Below are 22,279 nucleotides of genomic sequence, written 5' to 3'. Positions count from 1 at the left end.
AATCTAATTTATATCCTTTGCTTCCAGTCCAAAGCCCTTATCCCTTTACAAACTGAAGCCCATCCAGAAACAAAGCAAAGAGTATTGACTAACTACATGTTTCCACAGCAACCTCGTGGTGATGAAGGTAAACAGTCAGTAGAAATTTCTCCTATGCTTGTATGATTATGAATAAAAGGGATTCATTTTATTCTAATCTCTGGCCAATACTGGCACATGGGCAAGACACATAATTACATGACACACATAAATCATTTGGGGGTTAACTCTAAGCAGATATCTTATCTTCCATACTATAATATTTTAAGTAAGATTTCAAAAACATAACTCTTCCTCTTTACATCTTTCATGAAAATAATGTTGACTTTTAGGAGCAACATCTTCTCTTGGTGGATTGCAAAACACAGGACTAGTTAACCGAATGTGATACCTAGCCAGTTGAAATGAGCTAAGAAGGGTCAGATCTTAAGGAAGATAAGTTGGTTTATTTCCTGCATTCACTAATTTTATGAACACAATTTAAACATTTAGTCCTGATCTCAGGCCCCGAATTATTTCATGTTAAGAGTCAGCCATAAAGAGGTGACTTGCAAACGACTAATTTTTCAGGTTGTTTTCCTAAACAATGTCAGCAATTATGATAGGAATAATTTTTGAAAAACTTAAACCGTTTCCAATAATAAAATTTTCTCTCCTATGATCACATTACTCATAAAATTTTTAAGGGAGCTTTATCCTTTACCATTTGGAACTCAGCACAGGCCCTTAGCCCAAGCCAGCACAGGCTGTCATGCACGTTTACCACAGTCTAACAGTGATAGTAATTCTTGAAAGAGTAAACCCACTTTAATCCACCCATGGCTTAAATCCACCCAACCCATTTAAAAGAGACCAACTTTTAAAAGAAACTATTTGCTTATGTAGTTCTTATTTTCAGGATAATTATAATAAATGTCTTTAGTGTTTTTTACTTAGAAAGGGAAATGAATCATTTTGAGATATTTTAGGATATTTTTATTCAAATTTTGACTTACAGAAGTAGAAAAAGGAAAGATTGTTTCATATGTATTGTTCAGGCTTCAGTAAAATTGATCTTTTGAATTTATGAAAGAAAAGCCACTGTGTTTACATAGGGTATAATAAGAGTCTTAAATAAGGATTATGTTTTATTCATGCAACTTTACTTACATTTTCATTTCAATATCCCTAGATTAACAAAATATTTCATTTTGAAAGGATATAGGGGAAAATGAAAAGTGTCTCATATTTTCTGGCCGTTTCTGAGATCTAGTCTGACAGATTAAATCCCTAAATTGTTCCAGGGAATGAGGTAGATCTAGTTAGGTAAGATGTGATGTTAAGGAATTAGCCTAGTTTGTTTCATTTTGTTTTCCTTTGAGGAAAGCAGAGTTGGTAACAGAAAAGTTTTCTTGAACTTTAAGCAAGTCACCCTTTGGTTTTTCAAGCAGAAGTGTAATGAGTGAATTTTCAGAATTCCTTGCAACACACAAAGTTTTATATAATAAAGGTTATCCTTTGGGAAGTGCTTTTATTGCATTTTCATGTGATCTTCACAGCATTGTTGCAAAGAAGATATTACCATTAACCAACATGTAAATTAAAGATTGATAAGCCATTTCTTTTCCCTGTTAATTTGAGACACATTTAGATTAATTGAGACCTGAATGTTAGACTATTTTCCAAATGCTTTTTTACCATAAAACCAAGCACCACTACATTGCCCCCTACCAGACACACAAAAGAACAACGACAAGAAAGGTTGCAATCTTGGACAGTTTATTGCAAAACCAAAGTTATGTAGTACCTTTTATAACATCCTAATAGCATTTAGTGGTTACAGTTATGGACTCTATAATCACACAGTCATGGTACAGAATCCTGCATTGTCCATGGAGAAGCTGCATGGCTTTGAACAAGTTTCTTAAAACTCAGCTATAGTTTTCTCATTATTAAATTGAGGATTATATTACTTCTACCATTGTGCTGTTTTGAAGATTAAAAGAGATAATGGTTTAAAATACCTAATTCAGCTCTATTATCATAATTTTGCTATGGAGAGCCCATTCTCTACACTGGGAAACTTCTCAACCCCAGTATGTAATTAATGTATACTTAAGAAAGCTGAATGTGAGTTAAGATATTAAAAGACTATGTAACAAATATGAGGGGAATATTTTCCCTCTTTTTCTTTCTTTCCCTCTTTCTTTCCTTTTCTTTCTTTCTTTCCCTCTTCTTTCTTCCTTCCTGTTTCTTTATTTTTTCCTTTTCTTTTTTTATTTTTGTATTTGTTTTTAGTACCTATCACCATTTTTTGCATAGCGTACTAAGCTCTGTTAAATAACAATTTATGTTTTTTAAAAAAAGCAATAACACTTTGGAATCTAACTGTAGATTTCCAGTCAGACAGTGACAGCTTTAACCCTACACTGTGGGAAGAACAGAGACAACAACGCATGACTGTTGCCTTTGAATTTGAAGAAAAAAAGGAAGATGACGAAAATGCTGGGAAAGTTAAGGTGAACCTTTTAATTTTTGTTTCCTCTTTCTTCTCATTATTTTTATTTGTTCATTGTTATTATTCAAATAGCCTTTGGGACTAATTGACTGACCTCTGCTAGAAGGTCAGATACATCTTAAAGTCTCATGGTGATACCTTTCATTATAGCAGAATGATGATTTTGGAAGCACTTTTGTGCCTCAGAATGAGACTAACATCCTGACTGAGCAAATTTCATATGCCACACCATCTTACAGAAGAGCAACATGAAAGAGATTCAAGCTGAGAGAAAGCCAAAAAAAAAAAAACTAAAAATCAAACAAAAAAGTCTGGGTGATGGGCTTCACCTTATTACCGCTTTGAAACACTGAAATGTGTTTTTCTTTTAATCACTGATCAAGGCAAGGCATCATGCAGACTGTGTGAAGCCAAAATACACATTTATGAAAGAACCAGTGGATTAATATATTACATTGGCATTAAAATCTCGGAAAGATTCTATGCCTCTGGAATATTTGAGAAGACTTTATGAGTTTTCTTAAGTGTGAGGACAAGTTTTAATGGAGGTGAGTGCCCAGTAGTAGGTGAAGTCCCTTAGGGAAAATTACTTAAAGTTTTTCACCTTAAAGCATATTTAAAAAAATGCTTTATTAGCACTAATCTAAGTCAAGTAACAAGGTTGGAATTTTAAAATCTGTATTTTTACATTATATAAATTTGAAAATAACAGAATTTATATGGATTATATCAACATCAGATCTTCATGTTATCATCATGGCAACATCTTGAATCTCTCATCAATTTTTTATGGTATTATTTTTGCACTTTTTCCATCATGGATACTAACAGCTCTCACCCTTAGTGACTAATTACCTAAGTAATTGTATATGCATCCTATTAATAGATCTGGACTGTGTGATGTGTTCTTTTCTATCCCCCCATTCCCACATTTTCTGAACTTTTTTCTTAAACCAGCATACTCTAGAACCTTACTGGAATTAGTCAGTAAGGTAATTGACAAAGCCTACCTATATCATTGTGGAGAAACCAAAATGGATTCCCAAATCAAAATGACAATTTTGTTAAAGATTTGGGCTTAAAAAAAATGTTTCTGAATGGTTGATTAGTGCTGTCTAATAACCAAAGAGACATTTTTTAACTAAAAATAAACAAAAACAGATCTTTAGAACATTTCAGTTCTTCTTGTAAGGATTTTATATGTTAAATCCAGAACCAATGGATGATGCATTCTATACTGGACCTCTGATTCATTCTTTTACTTCACTGAATGTCAAAAACTACATATTTCTTCCTAAAAAGAAACCTATATTCAAAGGCTCCAAGAAGAAAAGAGTGCATTTAATACTGGTATATGTGTCACTGAAAACATAAAATATAGCAAATGCAAACACATTTAGAAGCCCTGTTTGTGTGTTATGTGATCAAGTTTGATTTTAATTAGAGTAGGTTCATTATACTTTAGAGTACATTTTCTCTATGTTTATTTATATTTGATTTATTTTATATATTGGTGAAATAATATGTGTTTCCAAAATCTCAAACTACTTGGTTTTGACCAATTTGAGTATTTCCAATGCCATTGGCTATTGGACAAATTAGAACACAAACAAATGTCTAAATAAATCATCATGGAAGTATGATGAATGGAATATGCTGAAATCTTGCACTAAATTAATTATACTTTTCTGGCTCATTACATGCACATTAAATTTAGCACCATTTTACCTTTAATTTACATAAAATTTTAAAGGGAACCACTGACCTATGGCATCAACTTCCAAATAGACTAGAGTATAATGCCCTACTTATAATGTGTTTCGTGTATGAAAGTATGAAAATTTAGTTTAGTTTAGTTTAGTATGAAAGCTGCATTGTGTGAAGAAATTGTGACCCTTTAGCTTCATATGATATTGGTACTGTTTTATTACATAGAATTAAAACTAATTTTCTGATGGTTGTTTCAAATGCATTACCCAGAATGAAAAAAAAAATCAAGAATAGAAAAATGATAAAGTGAAAGTTTTGCTACAGTGCTCCTCTTTCTCCCAGAAAATGGAGATTCCTTCTCCCACAGGATCACTCCTGCCAAGCCCCCTGGGAAAGGGGCCAGCGTGGGATTACTCTCCAACCTGCCAGACTGTCTGGCGATTGCTGCACACCATGGGCCAGGTGTGATCAGCAGATCCAAGATATGCCCGTCCCCCAGAATGACCCACAGCTGGCATGGGGTTGTATAAGTGGCCTCCAGCAGGAAAGGAGCATGTGTACTCCATTGCCAGTTGCAGCACAATCCACCACTCTTCCCTCTCTAAGTGGCAGACAGGTAGGCCTAGGTGTTGGGGGTAGGAGAATCCCTTACGTAGAGGCAACCTTGGAACAGTGGTTTATGGGGTATGTTCTGCATGATTTGGGGTAAGAAATGTTGATCATATAGAAACCTTTCAATTGCCAGTGTTTGATCCCAGTTTAATTTTTTATTCATTGACATTGGCAATGGGGTGGGGAGAACTGAGTCATAGGGGGAGGGAACATTGATATGATGTGCCTACTGGTGGGATATCTGGCATGGTTTTTAAGTTGGGTGCTTCATTTTTATTTATGTTTTTATTTTTCAAGATTTTTATTTAAAGTGTGGGAATACCAATAGTTGGGCAGAATGTTGATGACACTACTGATGCAATCTAAATTGTCCCCAGACATACACGCATGTTTTTGTAATATCAATTCTGGGGGAGATTAAATAACTAAAACTTGATTCTAAAACAGCATGAGATTTGAATTGAAATTTGCTGAGAGTGGACTTTGAGCACAAAGATGGACATCTGTTGAAAAGCATCAATTTCCCTTTAATTTGAAGGCACAGATGATGAGAATTCCTGTAAGAGAAGATTGGCCTGGGAATTCTGGCAGATAAGGCTTCCTTATCTCAGTGGGTGGGTGTTGAAGAGTTTAATGAAAAAAAATCTTAATGGGATATGGAAGAACACTACATTTTCTGTAAACCTTATCCACATGTAATGGACTAAATTCTTATTCTGTGTCTTATATTCTTTCTACAATATATGGCAAGCTGAGAATCCTAACTAAAACTGCTATAGGTTTCCTTTCTATGTAAAATGTTCCAATTAATTCCTAGAATAAGATATTTAACAATTAATAACCAAAGCATTAACTATTATTTCTCTTACTGGAATTTACAATCAAATCAAATTATAATTTAATCATTATATAAGAAAAGCATAGTTCTTTGTGAATTCAAGGTATCACTTCTAAATACCCTAGATATTAACATTATTTCTTTCTTCATTGCTAAATCTTTGGGAGTCTCCAACATCTTGCAGCTACTATTTGCATTTACTGCACTTTCTTAAGATCTGAGATATATAGAATGTTGTGAAACACTTCTATTTTCTAAAATAAAATAACATTTCAGTAAAAATCTTGCATTTTAATAAAATGTACCTGTAAAATGAGCAAATACTTTATGGTGAGTGATAAACACAACATTTTGGTAAGAACATAATTGACAAATTTTTCCCACCTATTACATATATCCTGTATTAGAATAAGGGAATATTTATAGCCTATATATTTAGCAATATAAAGAAACTAACTTTGTATTTGGGCATTATTGAACTATTAATATAATTGTGTTTATGATCATGGTTATTCATTTCTGAAGCACTTCACACATGCATTGAAAAATAGAGAGGCAAAACAATCTGTAAAAGTGTACAAAATATGCTTTCAGAGAGCTTATGAACATAACAGAATTATAAAATACTATGCTTTCATATTTTTAATTATAAAATATTATGTTAACTTCATGTCTTAAAAATTGAAATTATCTTACTTAACTCAATAAAATTCACACTTTAGATTTACACTATTTCTTCCACAAGATTGTACAAATATATGCTGCACCTATAGCAGAGAATAGCTCTGAGCCAGGTAACACTTGTGAAGCATAAGCTTTGGAGTTAGACCTGAGGTTGAATATGGGCACTGATTCCTGTAGCTGTATGACCTTCGAGTAACTTACACCATCTGAGCCCCTGTTTTCCTTCTGTAAAATGGTAGCAGATGCTACAATGAGTTGTGAAATTTAAATGAGATTTAATTATAATTAATTATAGATTTTAATTAATATTATTAATTATAACTATTTATTTGTAAATAAATCATATGGTAAATAATAAGTATTGTTTACTATATAAATAACGAATAATAATTAGTTTTATATATTCCTATAAAACACTTTGCATGGTGCCTATCACATGGCAGATAATGAGTAAATGATAGTTATTGCTGCATACAACCTGAAAAAAATCCAGTTACAGGTATTATGGTTAGACATATATATAATAAAACTAGATTGCCAAAAGACTCCAGATTTTAAAAATACATAAGAATCTGATATTAGAAATAGTATCTAATCTCGGCATAGAAATTATACATTTTCAAGGGACTTCACATTTATTATCTCATTCGAGCTCTAGATTAACCCAAGATATTATCATTCCCATTTTACATGAGTAGAAACTGGACAGAAAGATTGTGGCTGATAGCTAGTTGGGGGTAAATCTGTGGCTTTAATTTAGGTCTTCTGACTCTAAGTCCAGTAAATTATGCTAGTAGACTAGTAAATGGGAAGCAAGTAGCTTATTGTATAGGTGGAACAAATCCAAGTTTTATGAGACCTGAAGCTTCCACAATTTGGAGAGGAGCCTCTTTAAGGAAAAGAATATAAAATAACCATGTAAATACATAAGTAGGGCCCCTCACAAGGCTTTGGAAAGAGCCCATGCAGGTGACAGACCCTAAAGATTAAGCTTCACTAGCTTAATGGCAAATCCACTTTTATTTCTATATTTAAATATTTTTACAGAGATAAAGTACCCAAATATACTCTGGTGATGTGACCAAAATATAACATTAACTTGCTTATAAAATAACCAGAAAATATTGGTACCATGGCCATTAGCAAATAGTCCTCTTGTCAGAAGAGACACAGCATCTACAAAAATTAGATTACATTACTCAATGACGTATTTAATTCAGTTAAGAAGGAACACGTCCCAGGGGGCTTCCCTGGTGGTGCAGTGGTTAAGAATCCACCTGCCCATGCAGGGGACATGGGTTCGAGCCCTGGTCCAGGAAGATCCCACATGCCGCGGAGCAACTAAGCCCGTGCGCCACAACTACTGGGCCTGTGCTCTAGAGCCCGCGAGCCACAACTACTGAAGCCCATGCACCTAGAGCCCGTGCTCTACCACGAGAGAAGCCACCACAATCAGAAGCCCGCACACCGCAGCGAAGAGTAGCCCCCGCTCACAGCAACTAGAGAAAGCTCATGTGCAGCAACCAAGACCCAACACAGCGAAAAATAAATAAATAAATAAATTTATAAAAATAAAAAAAAGAACATGTCCCATTTTTTGCCTTTGATTCAATTTAGAAGTGTAGTTTTAATATTGAGGATTGTTTAAGGTGTGTAGAATTTTAATTTAAGGACCTTTTTGAAAGTTATTTTTCATTCATATTAAAAATTAAAAGATGTTCTTAATTGGCATAATAGTCACACCGTTCTACAATTTACATTTTTTAAATGTAGTTTTTTGACTTTTAAGTCCTTTGATATCAAGGACTTTTAAACAAGTTCAGCAAGATAATTTTTAAACTTAGATCAAATTTGTGATTAATATTTCTAATACCAATTTAAACAGCAGATCCAAGAATGCACTCATCCCAATGGACTTTGTCTAGCATGGCTATCATTCTTTTTATGTTTATTTAAGAATGCATTATGAAGTACCCTGAGATATACTTGTATTACACTCTAACAACTTATACTTTTGCTTTTTGGTAAAGTCTAACTTTTTTTCTTGGGTTATATTTTTGTAGCTTTGTTTCTATATATTATTAACTTCATCCTATTTGTTTCAGCGTATTAAAGATTAAATTACCTTTCAATGAGATTTACACTAACAAGTTTATCTGGTTTTTCACCAGCTTTCCTGAAATGTATTGGAAAAATAATTTTGTAACTTTAGTTCTGAAAGGAATGTTAAAAATCATCTAGTGAAGTCCAATCCCAGTATTTGACCTGGGCAGTGAGCCACAGGAAGATGAAATACTAGAATAACAAAGTTGGTGGATTTGCTAAAACTGCAGATGAGCAAAAGTGTTTGAATTCATATTTATAATCCTCAGATCTATACCACTATCATAGTTTCTTACATCCCATGTGTTACATAGGTGTGGAGGGGGTGGGTATGTGTGTGCCCCACCCTCTTTCTCTTTTTATCTCTCATTCCCCTCTTTCTTCTTCCTTTCAGCTTCTCTTCCACCTCTGCCCTCCCCCAACGCACCCTCACACACACTTTCCCCAACACATACTCACCACAATCACATAAATCATTCCATTTTTTAAAGTTGGTTCTACTCAGATTCAAAAAGACATGACTATTGGAATAAACCAAGCCAAGTAAATATGCCCCTTATTTTTCCTCCCACTCCATTTTAATCAGCCTGGATAATTTGTATCTATTCCATTTTAAGTATATTTTAAGTACTCTGAAGGTGGGATATTCTGTATGGAATGTCTCATATTTTCTCTCTCTGAATTAAATGTGAAGGATAATAATTAATACATATATTCCCTAAAGTCAGATTGATACACCAAAAATGAATTCAAGAATAGAAGTAAGTCTCTGGATAAGTATAGGCCAAAATTTACATATTTACCTAGAATATCCTAGACAATGGTCTCAATTTTTTATTTCTCTTTATTGTAAGGTGTAACCTAGAAAGCATGTTACTTTATTATGGTAAAAACTAAATATAAAAGCCTCCTTGAAGGATTTTTTTTTTTTTTAGTTATTAACAAGAATTAGCTACCCCACCTTTTGATGTAACATGCTAATTAACACAGAGCTGGTGAATATTTGATGGCAGATACTGTCAACTCCCCATCTTTTAATACATGATAACTCTACTTGTAAATCTTTTGGGGTCTCCTCCCATCACCTGCATTTATATTCCAAGGATATTTTTAATGTCAAAATGATTATTTTTAAATAATTAAGATAGGTAAGGGAACAGCCTCTAAAGTATAAAAGCAGCTGATAGTAACTTGATTAAATTTTTCAGAGATTACCAATCACTTAAGTGTTTGACCTGCTGCTATTTCAACTATCTATAGCGTAGACCTAAACATAAGATATAATCCAAAAATTGTTTTTAATCTAGAAAGGTGGCCAGGGGTGGGGAGAAGTCCCAGGAGGCAGAATGTGAAAAGAACACTGTGTGTTCTACTCTACAACACAGTTTTTCAGCCAGCTCAGCACTCACTATATTGCATTTGGTTATACTACTGCACATAAAATGGAGTAGTTTTGTGGACATGCTTGCTAAAGGTATTTTTATGTTAAATTTCTTTTTATAAACTTCTAGGTTGAAATAAACCTAAAACGATATCCAACTCCTTACCCAGAGGATTTAAAGAATATGGTAAAATCTGTTCAAAATCTGGTGGGTAAGCCAAGCCATGGAGTGCGTGTTGAGAATTCAAATCCAACTGCTAACACGGAGCAAACTGTGAAAGAAAAATACGAACACAAGTGGCCTGTAGCCCCAAAGGAGATTACAGTGGAGGTATTTCAAGGTTATTGGTAATTGCCAGTGTGGTTTGGATTTTTTGGAATTACTAAATGATATGTTTTTTTTAACTGAACAGATCTTCCTTGATAAGTGCATTTTTTCCTAATATATAAATGAGTCTCTCTGCTCTTCCAAACTATGAGGGTTGCATTTAATAAATGCACCTTCATGGCCTAAAATCATTAATACAGCTCCAAAAGTTCCAATACACACAGAAGGAATAATTCACTCACCCAGCTAGGCCTGACCAGTAAGTGCATTAAATCATTTTCATGATATTCCTTTGACTACCCCAAACTTTTAATGTAGGAGTCATTAGAAAAACCTAAATGAAGTTTTTTTTATTATTATTATTCTGCAAATCTCAGTAAAATTCTTGATCAGATTTAGAGCCAATTTTTTCAAGTGTTTTTGTGTTTGGGTTACACCCTTTATAGGAAACACTACTATATAAAAAGGGGCAATAACTTTGAAATTTAGCTTTATGGAATCTAATATGAAGCTTAGTTCCTATATTTTAGAATGAATTAGATATTCATCCTTATCAATTTGTGTGGTCTGAAAAGAATTCAACTACATTTATGCCACCTCTGTACTATTTCATCTACTCTTCAACTAATTTGGTTATCATCTTTTTATCTTCATTAGAAACATAATTGATATGAGTACATCTAGAAGTTCCTATACCTCCTGCTCAAAAATCTAGGTTTGCAAAACTCTTTTACAAATCTGCGTTCAAAGCATCAGTTTTTTGCACTGATTAAACACCAACTGTATATTTAACACTGTGCTAAACACTGTGAGAGAGAGAAAAGAAATATGAAATGTGTGAGTAGTCCCCAAATAATTTAGAGCCTAGCCAGGTAAACTTAACACAGATGAAGCGATTAGAGAACGTATTATATAAAACATGATAACATCGTTGGTTGTGTGATGGAGAATATAATACTCTAAGAAATTGGAGTGATAAGCAATCACTGCCAATCCCTTTAAAAGTTATGTGAAATGCTTAAGGTTGAACTGCATGTTAAAGATTAGGTGATTCTTTTAAAGTCAAAAAGAGAAGAAGGCATTCTAGGCAAAGAGAAAAGAAAGTTTAAGCAAAAATAAGCATGGTGTGCATATCTGCCAGTGGAAGTACAAGCCTGACCCAAAAGAGAGGAATATAGCTGGATATCTAGGGAAGAAAATTTAAGTAAATATTTATTTTCATTGCTTTTTTCATTTTGCTTATAAAACCCACATTATTGTACTTTTTCATCTCTAAAACATTACAGATATACTATAGCAAAGCAACATACTTTTCTTTTATCTCTTAAGATACTGCAATAATATAAAAAGGAGGAAAACTAACATTTAGTGGGTACACACTAAATACACTTACACTTTATATTTAGATCTCATGTCATCACAGTTTAACATCAAAATAACTGTAAGGTCATGATAACCCATAAACTGAATAACTACTGCAAAATACGTAGATCCTAAAATTGCTTAATACAGGGATGGGAGAGATGAGACAAAGAAAAGATGGCTTTGGTCATGAATTTAATAATATCCCAATAGTAGAAAAAAATCTTAAAATTGTCCCACAAGCACTTCAAACTTAACAAATCCAAATTAATTTTAATGTTTCCTCCTCAAACTTACTTCTGCTTCAGTATAATTGGTCTTGATCTCAGCTGGCACCATTATCTACCGGTTCACTCAAGCTAGAAATTTGGGAGGTATCTTGATTTCTTTTTCCTTTTTTCTCCCCACTCCCTGCCTCTTCCAATCACCAACTCCTATACATTTTCATCTAAGTGTAGCTCCTCTATCTCTTCAGGTCCTCAACTCTGTCCTGCATTTCTGTAAAAACTGTCAATTTCTTGGCTTACCTTGTCCCAAGCCCCTCATTGCCTTGCTAATGATCTTTTCAAAACACACATCTAATCTTGCCCTCCTTAAAAAAAACACTATAGTGACTTTGTATTGCCTATCTAAGCTTCTTAATTCGCTAAAGTAGCCAAGCTAAATAAGATTGAAGCTCAACTTTCAGCTTTATATTTATTTCTATGATTCACCCCACTCTTTCTTAGTTTTCTTCATCTACTAGCCTTTTCCTCTTGAATAGAAATTTCACTGATAATATCAATATTTTTTCTAAAATTGAGATTTTAGATCCTCTGTCCCCAACTTTTAGCCATCCTAGGGCTAGGAGATGTCCCTTTCTGTATCATCCTCCCTTCTCAAATTACTGCATCCAAATTAAGGGGACCTAATTCTATTCTACTTCCAGATATAATAAATACAAATAACCAAGTGTCTAGCTGATCAGTGTATACTATGCATTTTTATTATATGTTTTACCTGTGCCTGCCATTTTTGGGTCATCATTATTTAGATCATACTACCAAGAAAGTGGAAGAGGGTGTCACACACTGTATGACATATTTATCCATGTTGTTACATATGGAAAACCAAGAAAATACAAACAGAGGTAGGCAGAAGCAAAAGCAGAAAACAGAAAGAAGAAGCAAGGTAAATAGGTTACAAATGCAGCAGAGAAAGAGGGAAAAGGAAAGATATATCATTTATTGATCACTTTCTATTTGCAACCCTATGCCAAGAGTTTTAACATAGAGAATATGGCCAAGAGAGCCATAAGAACAAGGAGGTCAGAGAGATATGAAGGTTCTCCTCTGCCCCCATTTTCCTTCATACATGCCTTGTGGAGATTACCTTTGTTTTTCCCCCAGTATCTTAGTCCGTTTGGATGGCTATAACAGAAGACCATAGACTGGGTGACTTAGAAACAGTTTTTAAGGAGCCAGATTTTATTTATATGTAAAAATGAAAGCCTATGAGACTTAAAATCAAAATTTCAAAGACTCAAAAGTATCAGGGGTTAATATACAGTGATAGCCAAGAAATACCTAACAGTTCCAATTATTATTGTTAGGTCTGAACAACTTAGTAAATATTTATGCCCCACTTAGTGGTTATTTGAAAAACAATACACATAAATTGGAAGAGAAAATAATAGTTTTAGTTCATTCTTAAATAACCAAAACTACTTACTCATGGAATGTGTGCACCTGTTGGACACCACCTACCTTCTCCAACCTTGGAATCATATTGGGTACTACAACTCTAATTTCTGTTTCACATTGACTTTCGAGTGGCACTTGATTAGTTTTTATCACAGCAACCACCAAAAACCCAGATTCACAAAGACTATTAATCAAAAGAAGTGTGCAATCTAATGTTGAAACTGAGAGCTACCTCAAGATAGCAGTTCTCACAGTATCTGACTGATGTCAAGTATTGCTTTTTTCCCCTCAAATATTTAAAATAACCCATGTGTCCCTGTGAATTAGCAACAGCACTGTGAGTGCCTCAAGAGCACAGTTTTCAGAACAGGGGAAAGGACTTGAGTCTAGAAGGCATGAATTCAAAGTTTGACTCCACCTTGTTACCAATTGTATGACCTTGACAAGTCACTGAAACCTTTCTGAGCCTTGGTTTCTTATCTTTAAAAATACAGATAATAATAACAGTCTTTCAGAGTTTTTGTGGAGGTGAAATCAGATGAAAACGAATATTTATAACAGTTCTGAGCACAGTTCATGGCACAGAGGAAAGCTGCAGTAAATGACCATTCCTTTCCCGTCCACAAGAGAGGGAGACCCTGCCACGTTCTCCTTTAATACTTCTGTGAGTCACTAGCTTGCATTAACCACTTTTATAAAGGAATGCACTTTTCCATTTGTTAGGAGACTCAGTCCAATTTCTCTCTGCAGAGGAATCACATCTTTCTCCAGGAAAAAGAGAATAGTCAATTACCCTTGAAAGTTTCCTTAAATGCTTTTATTAATGCTTTTATTTATTTTGACTCGAAAGCTCAGGCATAAGCTTTTTTTCCCCCTTTGACTTCTACCTTAGGCTTTAGGCTCCCTTTCACTACAGCAGTATCAGCCAAGATTTAGTTTGACCAGTGGAAGGGCAATGGGGTTAAAAAAAAATTTTTAAGATTTTACCTTTTCTTTCCCCTCATTCTCTGTCCCCTCACCAGAAAAAAATATGGCTCAATTTACTTATAATGGAACCTCCACTAAGTTTGATTCCCTACTAGTAACTTCCACTGTCTTCACCCATAGAAGTAGTCCCAAAAGCTTCACCCACTTTTCCAACATGAACTTGATTCTTCCAGCTATTTATAAAAGATTTTATAGAGGCAAAGCCAATTATTAATTTCCTTTGTTGGATAGTTAACTTTGTTATGTGAAGCCCATTTGAGAAGTGAGCTTTTCTTAGGATAGAAAATATAGCATATACAGTATCCCATAGAAGACCTTCAAGAAGAACAGATTCCAGTTCAAATCTCAGCTCTACCACCTATTAAGATTGTGACTTGGAATTATTAGCTTACCTCTCTGAACTTCCATTTCTTTACTTGTAAAACAAAGATGATAATAATAAACAACTTAAAATAATAAATAACCATAAAAATAGGATTATCATTTAAATAATCAACAGGGATAAAATAAAGTGTTTAGCATAGTAACACAATAGTAGACAGGTAAAAGATTCTTCTTAACTGATGACCACCATCATCATCGTCATCATTATTTTGCTCATAAAGATAAGAGAGTCTAACTGGGTCGGTGTAAATCCATTACTCTTGCTTCAGTAGTAGTCCTCTACCTAGGTGGAGGGCCACAGAATTCTAGAGAAGAGATGCAAGTTCATGATTGGCTGATATCATTCTTCCCAGTCATGAGGGCTCTTTTTTGATTCAAAATAGAAATTCTTGAGCAGGGCCAGAGACTAGAATTTAAGTCAAACTATAGCTGCCATGCAGAGCTCCAGTCACAATTGTGAGATACAAGTGTAAATGTTTGATCTATACATAAAAGATAACTTGAGTACCAAATGTGTACGGCATAAGGGGAAAAAAAAGTAGTGAAACCCTTAACTATATTTACATTTCTGTGCTTATGCAACAATTTTGTTTATTTGTTTGTTTTTGACTAAAACAAAATGCTTATACTTCTATATTAAAATGTCATAAGTAAGATCCAGAGAGTTACAGCGACTTGCTTGAGGCAACCTGATTAATAAGCGGTAAAACAGGAATAAAACAGAAATATGCCACTTTGTAACTGAAAAATTTTTGTAAGTCTTAACATATTTTATGCCTTTCATAGTACCATTTCTCAAGCTTGCATCTGCTTCTACTTATAAATGTCTCTAAAGATGTGTGAAGGTTTTTACTCTCTATTCTCTCAACTCAAAAACTTTATCCAAAGTTTCTTATGCTAAACTTCTGAAATAATTTTCAAAATCCATGAAAACACAGATTTTCCTATTCATCTCCAGAATTTCCATCAATCCCATTCTCTTTTCCGTTCCTCTTCAAATATATACAATACTGCATGTTAAGTCTCTAATATGCTCAAGCTGAGCTAACCAGGAGGCAGCAATGTAAGGGATAATCATCGGACTAGAGCCCAAAGGAATCCTACCTCCATGCTGTATCTTTCTCTACTTATCTATGTAAGCCTGGGCCTCACTGAGTCTCAGAATCCACCTCTAGGAAATGAAAGGATTGAGCTAGATGATCTTCCAGTCTTCTTCCACTGAAATTTTTTTTTTTTTAAAGTGTCAGATATACCCAGGCTTGCGGTGGCGGGCGGGGATAGGCAAAATGTATAGTAAGAGTTTCTATCTGATTTTACCAACCAATTAGTTATAAGGCAGGAACCATTTCATTATTATATTTTGTCCTCAAGTACATTCTTTCTCCAATTTAACAAAATACTTCTAAATGTATTACATTAATGTTCAAACAAACAAGTACTAATGAATGAAAAAACTGAAAATTCTTTGAATTCAAATTGAGTTTAAGGGGAAAAAACAGAAAGATAACTGCTGTGCATAAATTTATATCACTACTTACTCATGAGCATAAACAAGCCATTTTTATATCTAGGAAGGAAGTGAGAATTTTGCTTTTCCTAATGTCCTCCCACTACCTGGTTAACTGGGAATAATAATTTGAATTACAGAAGTTTAAAATTCATCATTTTTTTAAAATATGTTTATTTGTCATAAAGTTAAATTCTTATACCAATGTTGCTCATTATACTGAGTGAAAGGATGTAGTGTGAAGATTTAGAAGGCTAGATTGATCATGAGAAAACTAGAAACCTTAGGAAGAAGGCATGGTAAAACTGAGAAGATCACTTGGGAAACAATAGGAATTAAGAGGGAGATTGGCAGTAAAAGCAGTATTTATAGGGCCCAATTGTGCGTTAACTTAGTTAATATTTGAAAAAAAAAACTAGTTGGTCAGTGATATATCCCTCTTAGAACTCTTAAAAGAGTTCACCCCTTAGAACTCTTACATGTTTATAGGTTATAGATTATGCATTGTATTACTTATATATGACATTATAATTCAGTCCTGTTATGAGTTATATCTATCTCCCTAACTAGACTGTAAACTCCCACAGGGCATGGGTGACATTTTGTCTTTCTTTGGAAACTCCACAGTTCTTTGCACAGTGCCAGGCATATAAACAGCTTTCAAAAAATGTCTGATGAATAAATGGACTCATTTAAATTAGAAAAACAAAACATTTTAGTGCTTACGTCAGAGATACGTATGATTCACTTCTCCTAGTGCGCCACGGTGAATTAAATTCTGGAGTCCCATCTTGTATCTGAGCCAAATGAAGATATTGCCATCTTGGTTAACCAATGTTTAAATGTTTACTTTCCTTGTCCTGTATTATTATATCTCTCAGGATTCTTTTGTTCATCCAGCTAATGAAATGAGGATTGGGGAACTTCACCCTTCATTAGCTGAGACCCCTCTGTACCCACCCAAACTTGTTCTGCTAGGGAAGGACAAAAAAGGTAACATTGTGAACCTGATGTGGAAAATATACCACAAATGCATGTGCATGATGAATCACCAGTTGTAAATTATGATACACCATAGTCTATAGAAATATTTTATAAACATGTATCTCTAACATTCATTGGTATGCTGTTTTTCATACTTGCCTTTCTGTGTTTATACTTGTCAATGTTCACAGCATTATAATATTTTCCCGTTTACATTTCAGAATCAACCGATGAGTCTGAAGTTGACAAAACTCACTGTCTGAATAACAGTGTTTCCTCAGGCACTTACTCAGACTACTCGCCTTCCCAGGCTTCCTCAGGATCCTCTAACACCCGGGTTAAAGTGGGATCCTTGCAGACAACAGCTAAAGAGGCAGTACATAATTCTTTGTGGGGTAACAGGTGTGTTTAGAATTCCCTCTTTTCTGTCCCCAAATGCTTATTTTCAGCAACATTTTAAAAAAATGGAATCTTCTTAATTTTGGAATTGTATTCAGCACATGAGTGGCATAGAAGACAGAGGGGCAGGTAAGCAAATGTAGTCCCCCTGGGATTTCCAAGAGTGGATAAATCCATTTTACACAGCAATACCATTGTTTACAGGAGTGAGGGTAGGATATTAACAGGTTGAGATGATAGAACCAAAAAAATTTTTAATCAAAAATTGTGTTTGCCTCAGTACATAATTGTGACACATTTGGGCATTCACCATCCAAAATGGTGCTATGAATTAAAGAAAGATGCATGGAAAGCACTAATGTGCCAAGTACAGAGTAAACATTCAATAAATTTTTCATCAGCATCTTCATCATCATTATTTTATCACCACCTGGAAAAGTTAGAATGTAAGTAAAAGTATTTAATCCTTCCAAAATGGCTCCTACTCTGTATTACTTCCATTTTACAGCTATATTAAAATCAAAAGCCATGGAGGTCAATAAAGTGACTCAATGAAGTAGCATTTACCCAGTGCTGATTCCCTTGTTTTGTAACATGTTGCTGTGTTTCACAGTACAAATAGCAAATAAAAATTGTCATATGATATAGGTAGTCAATGACTTTCACTCAGATTTTACTGATAATGTCAATACTGTTAACAATATATTCTTTGGTAACTGATGAATAACTATTTCTACTCATTGATGCCCATGATAAAAATCTTAACTCTTTCAGTTTGTAAATTATTTGTTATACAAGCTGAGACTGATTTAGGCACTTTTGGAAGATGCCTTCTAAATGTACTTTTTTTCAATTAGCAATATCATTAGTGTGCAAACAGTTTAGAATAAACTTAGAAAAATGAGCATCTTGTAGAGATACTGTGGTCTCCAGAATAAACATGCCAATGACCAGAACTCATAATTTAATTTAACTTAATTTAATTTAATTTACATTCTAGAAAAAGATATGTGAATGGATTCACTAGACAATGGATTTAATGTCTTCCAATACCTGGCCCTCAAATATTTTATTTGAAGACAACTTGGGTTCATTAGATATAAGAAGCATTGATAAGAAATGCACTCTCAACTAATAGTTTGGAAATGTACTGAATCAGAAATTCCAGAGATGGGGACCAGGAATCAGGTAGTTCTAATTATCAGACAGGTCACAGGACCATTACTAAAAATATCTATATTTCTTTCATTCACTCGTTTATTCATTCATTCATTCATTCAACAAATATGTACTTAGTACCTACTATGTGCCAAGCACTATGCTAGGCCTGAAGAGAAAAAACCTCTGCCCTCATGAGTTTACATTCTAGCAGAGGACACAAGACGTATAATAGGTAAGTAAACTGTGTATATTAGAAGGTAATGATAACTGAGAAGAAATAAAAGTTAGAGCAGGGTAAAGGGGTGACTTTTTTTGGACATGGAATAATAATGCTATCGTAATCATAATTGAGGTGTGGATGAATGATCAGTTGAACAAAGGATGGTGGTATTCTTGCCTGCTTGTTCCTTCTGGCAAAGACTCAGATCTTCCTCGTTTTCATGTTTCTTCTTCCCATTGTGTTCACAGGATTGCACAATCTTTCCCACAGCCTCTTGATGCAAAGCCATTGCTCAGCCAGCGGGAGGCTGTCCCCCCGGGGAATCTACCACAGCGTCCTGACCGGCTGCCATTGAGTGACACTTTCACTGACAACTGGACTGATGGCTCACATTATGATAACACAGGGTTTGTTGCAGAGGAAACCACAGGCGAGAATGCCAACAATAATCCTCTCCTGAGTTCAAAATCTAGAAGCACATCTTCTCATGGACGCAGGCCTTTGATTAGGCAGGATAGGATTGTTGGTGTTCCCCTGGAACTTGAGCAGTCTACACACAGACACACACCAGAAACAGAAGTGCCTCCTTCCAATCCTTGGCAGAATTGGACCAGAACCCCTAGTCCTTTTGAAGACAGGACTGCTTTCCCTTCCAAGTTAGAGACAACCCCTACCACCAGCCCATTGCCTGAAAGGAAAGAACATATAAAAGAATCTGCTGAAATACCTAGTCCTTTTTCTCCAGGAGTACCGTGGGAGTATCATGATTCTAATCCCAACAGGAGTCTCAGTAACGTCTTTTCTCAAATCCACTGCCGCCCAGAATCTTCTAAAGGTGTTATTTCGATTAGCAAAAGCACAGAGAGGCTTTCCCCACTCATGAAAGACATCAAGTCCAATAAATTCAAGAAGTCACAGAGTATCGATGAGATTGACATTGGTACATACAAGGTTTATAATATACCATTAGAAAACTATGCTTCTGGGAGTGATCACTTAGGAAGTCACGAACGACCTGACAAAATGTTAGGACCAGAGCATGGTATGTCCAGTATGTCCCGAAGCCAGTCAGTCCCGATGCTGGATGACGAGATGCTCACTTATGGAAGTAGTAAAGGGCCACAACAACAAAAAGCTTCCATGACCAAAAAAGTCTATCAATTTGACCAAAGCTTCAATCCCCAAGGAGCAGTGGAAGTTAAAGCTGAAAAGAGGATACCGCCCCCGTTTCAACACAATGCTGAGTACGTGCAACAGCCGGGAAAAAACATCACCAAGGATTTGGTTAGTCCTAGAGCTTACAGAGGATACCCACCGATGGAGCAAATATTTTCATTTTCTCAGCCATCTGTTAATGAGGATGCTGTGGTAAATGCCCAGTTTGCAAGCCAAGGTGCCAGGCCAGGCTTCTTGAGAAGAGCCGACTCCCTGGCGAGTTCCACAGAAATGGCCATGTTTAGAAGGGTCAGTGAACCTCATGAGCTGCCTCCGAATGATAGGTACGGCAGACCTCCGTATAGGGGAGGTCTGGATCGCCAAAGCAGCGTTTCAGTGACTGAGTCCCAGTTCCTGAAAAGGAATGGCAGGTATGAAGATGAACACCCTTCATATCAAGAAGTGAAAGCTCAGGCGGGAAGTTTTCCAGTTAAAAACCTTACCCAAAGGAGGCCATTGTCTGCAAGAAGCTACAGTACAGAGAGTTATGGTGCCTCCCAAACCAGGCCAGTTTCAGCTAGGCCTACTATGGCAGCTCTTTTGGAAAAAATACCATCTGACTATAACTTGGGTAACTATGGTGACAAGCCATCAGATAACAGTGATATAAAGACGAGGCCTACTCCTGTGAAGGGAGAGGAGAGCTGTGGTAAAATGCCTGCAGACTGGAGACAACAGCTGCTTAGACATATAGAAGCTAGAAGGTTAGACAGGGTATGTTTGGCATTTCTCTGTAAGAATATCCCTCCTGCCTTTAGTTTTACTTTATTGGCATTTCTAAGCACATGTAGTGAAGCATGAACTACATGAATGAATAGATGATCAGCATTTTATTTATCTTTATATTGTGGGGAAATTGATCATAATAGTTTTTCATGGATATTGTTTGATGCTCTTTGAGAGTTCATAATGTATAGGTGAATTATTTATCAAAACTATCCTAAATATGGTTAGTAAGAAAGAATTCGACTCTGTTATATGGGATAGTGCTTCAATTGCTTTCTAGCCATTAAGGCAAAATGCCTCTCCTAGGACACAAAACTGTTCTCTAGTGACCTAAAGAGTATGATTTTTATTGAATCTATAAAAAGTGAGTATTCTACCCCTTTCTGCACAGACTCACTTATATTAAAATCAGACCTAATTTGTTTATACAATTTGCATATAGTTACTGCTACGGGACTACTAAAGTTATTACTTCTAATGAGCAATAATCTTCTCAGCAAGAAACAGAAAAATAAAATAAGCAGAGATTGAATGCCCTCCTACACATTATTTTAGTCAATGAAAATCCTGCCATTTAGAATGTTGCTTTTCATATAGAAAGAAATGGTTAAATTCAAAGCATACTACAGACAACAAAAATAGATGATGTCTTTATAAAGACTACAAACGTACAAATTAGTGTGTATATTGCAGCAAAAAGGGGGGGGAAATTAATCCCAATGCAGTTAAAAATTGAATCACAACAAATCATGAAATGCATAGCAATTGAGGAGAGCAAAAAAAAAAATTTGTATAAGGCCTAGAATTACTTTTTTGTTGTTGTTTGTATCTCTCTAAGAGAAGTCTGCATTTTCTAGAACTATGATCAATTGACCATCACCATTGAGTGTATTGATACTTTGCGGCTTTGGTGTACAGGGCTTTGTGTACTCTGCATTGACCTTAGAATCTTAAAAGTCCTTTTTGTGAAAATAGGGCCTTTTGTTCTCGTTTTCTAGATTTAAATGCTCAGTGTAAATTGGGGGTCTGGGTAATAATATACCATTAGAATGTTTCACTCAATAGTTTTATTTTATTTGGTGTCCTGCTAAAAGCACAGGTCACTGCATTTATTATATATTTTCTTAATGCTGAATTTTATGTTTTCAGGTGTACTCTTTTAAAATAATTATATTGTTTGTCGGTCGTGTCTACATGACAAGAAAACGATTATTTATAGGGAAAGAGTGAACTAGTAAATGTGGGTGCGGGTGTTAGTTTCTCAATGTGGAAACTGGTTCTGCCTTGCAAAATATTTCATCAGAATGTCTGTTTCAAATAGGTGTGCTCAGTCCCATTGAAGGGAGCCTCATCAAAGCCTCATGACTGGCTGTCAGTGGGAGACACCTGGTCGGTTGTCACCATGCCTTACCTCAAGTTATACCCTCCATGTAGACAGATAACTTGGAGGGCGAAAATAT

At 35.0% G+C, this 22,279-nt stretch overlaps 1 protein-coding gene across 4 annotated transcripts in view; it reads left to right on the top strand.

The window, feature by feature from the left end:
• Positions 1–22,279, top strand: part of LRRC7 (leucine rich repeat containing 7) — a 533,218-nt gene that overhangs the window by 404,370 nt on the left and 106,569 nt on the right. Inside the window, exons 15-21 of one of the 4 annotated variants that reach the window (XM_082418778.1) lie at positions 28–127; positions 2,413–2,537; positions 4,614–4,862; positions 9,995–10,195; positions 16,996–17,107; positions 17,320–17,500; positions 19,127–20,807. In XM_082418778.1, coding sequence (XP_082274904.1) covers positions 28–127; positions 2,413–2,537; positions 4,614–4,862; positions 9,995–10,195; positions 16,996–17,107; positions 17,320–17,500; positions 19,127–20,807 — 2,649 coding nt within the window. Of the gene's footprint in view, positions 1–27; positions 128–2,412; positions 2,538–4,613; positions 4,863–9,994; positions 10,196–16,995; positions 17,108–17,319; positions 17,501–19,126; positions 20,808–22,279 lie in introns of those variants that run through there. The other 3 variants (XM_082418774.1, XM_082418775.1, XM_082418776.1) reach the window with 3 other exon arrangements.

This window comes from Balaenoptera physalus (assembly GCF_965194825.1).
Source record: "Balaenoptera physalus genome assembly, chromosome: 1".
Taxonomy (NCBI): Eukaryota; Metazoa; Chordata; class Mammalia; order Artiodactyla; family Balaenopteridae; genus Balaenoptera; species Balaenoptera physalus.
This window is presented reverse-complemented; position numbering and strand designations above follow the sequence as displayed.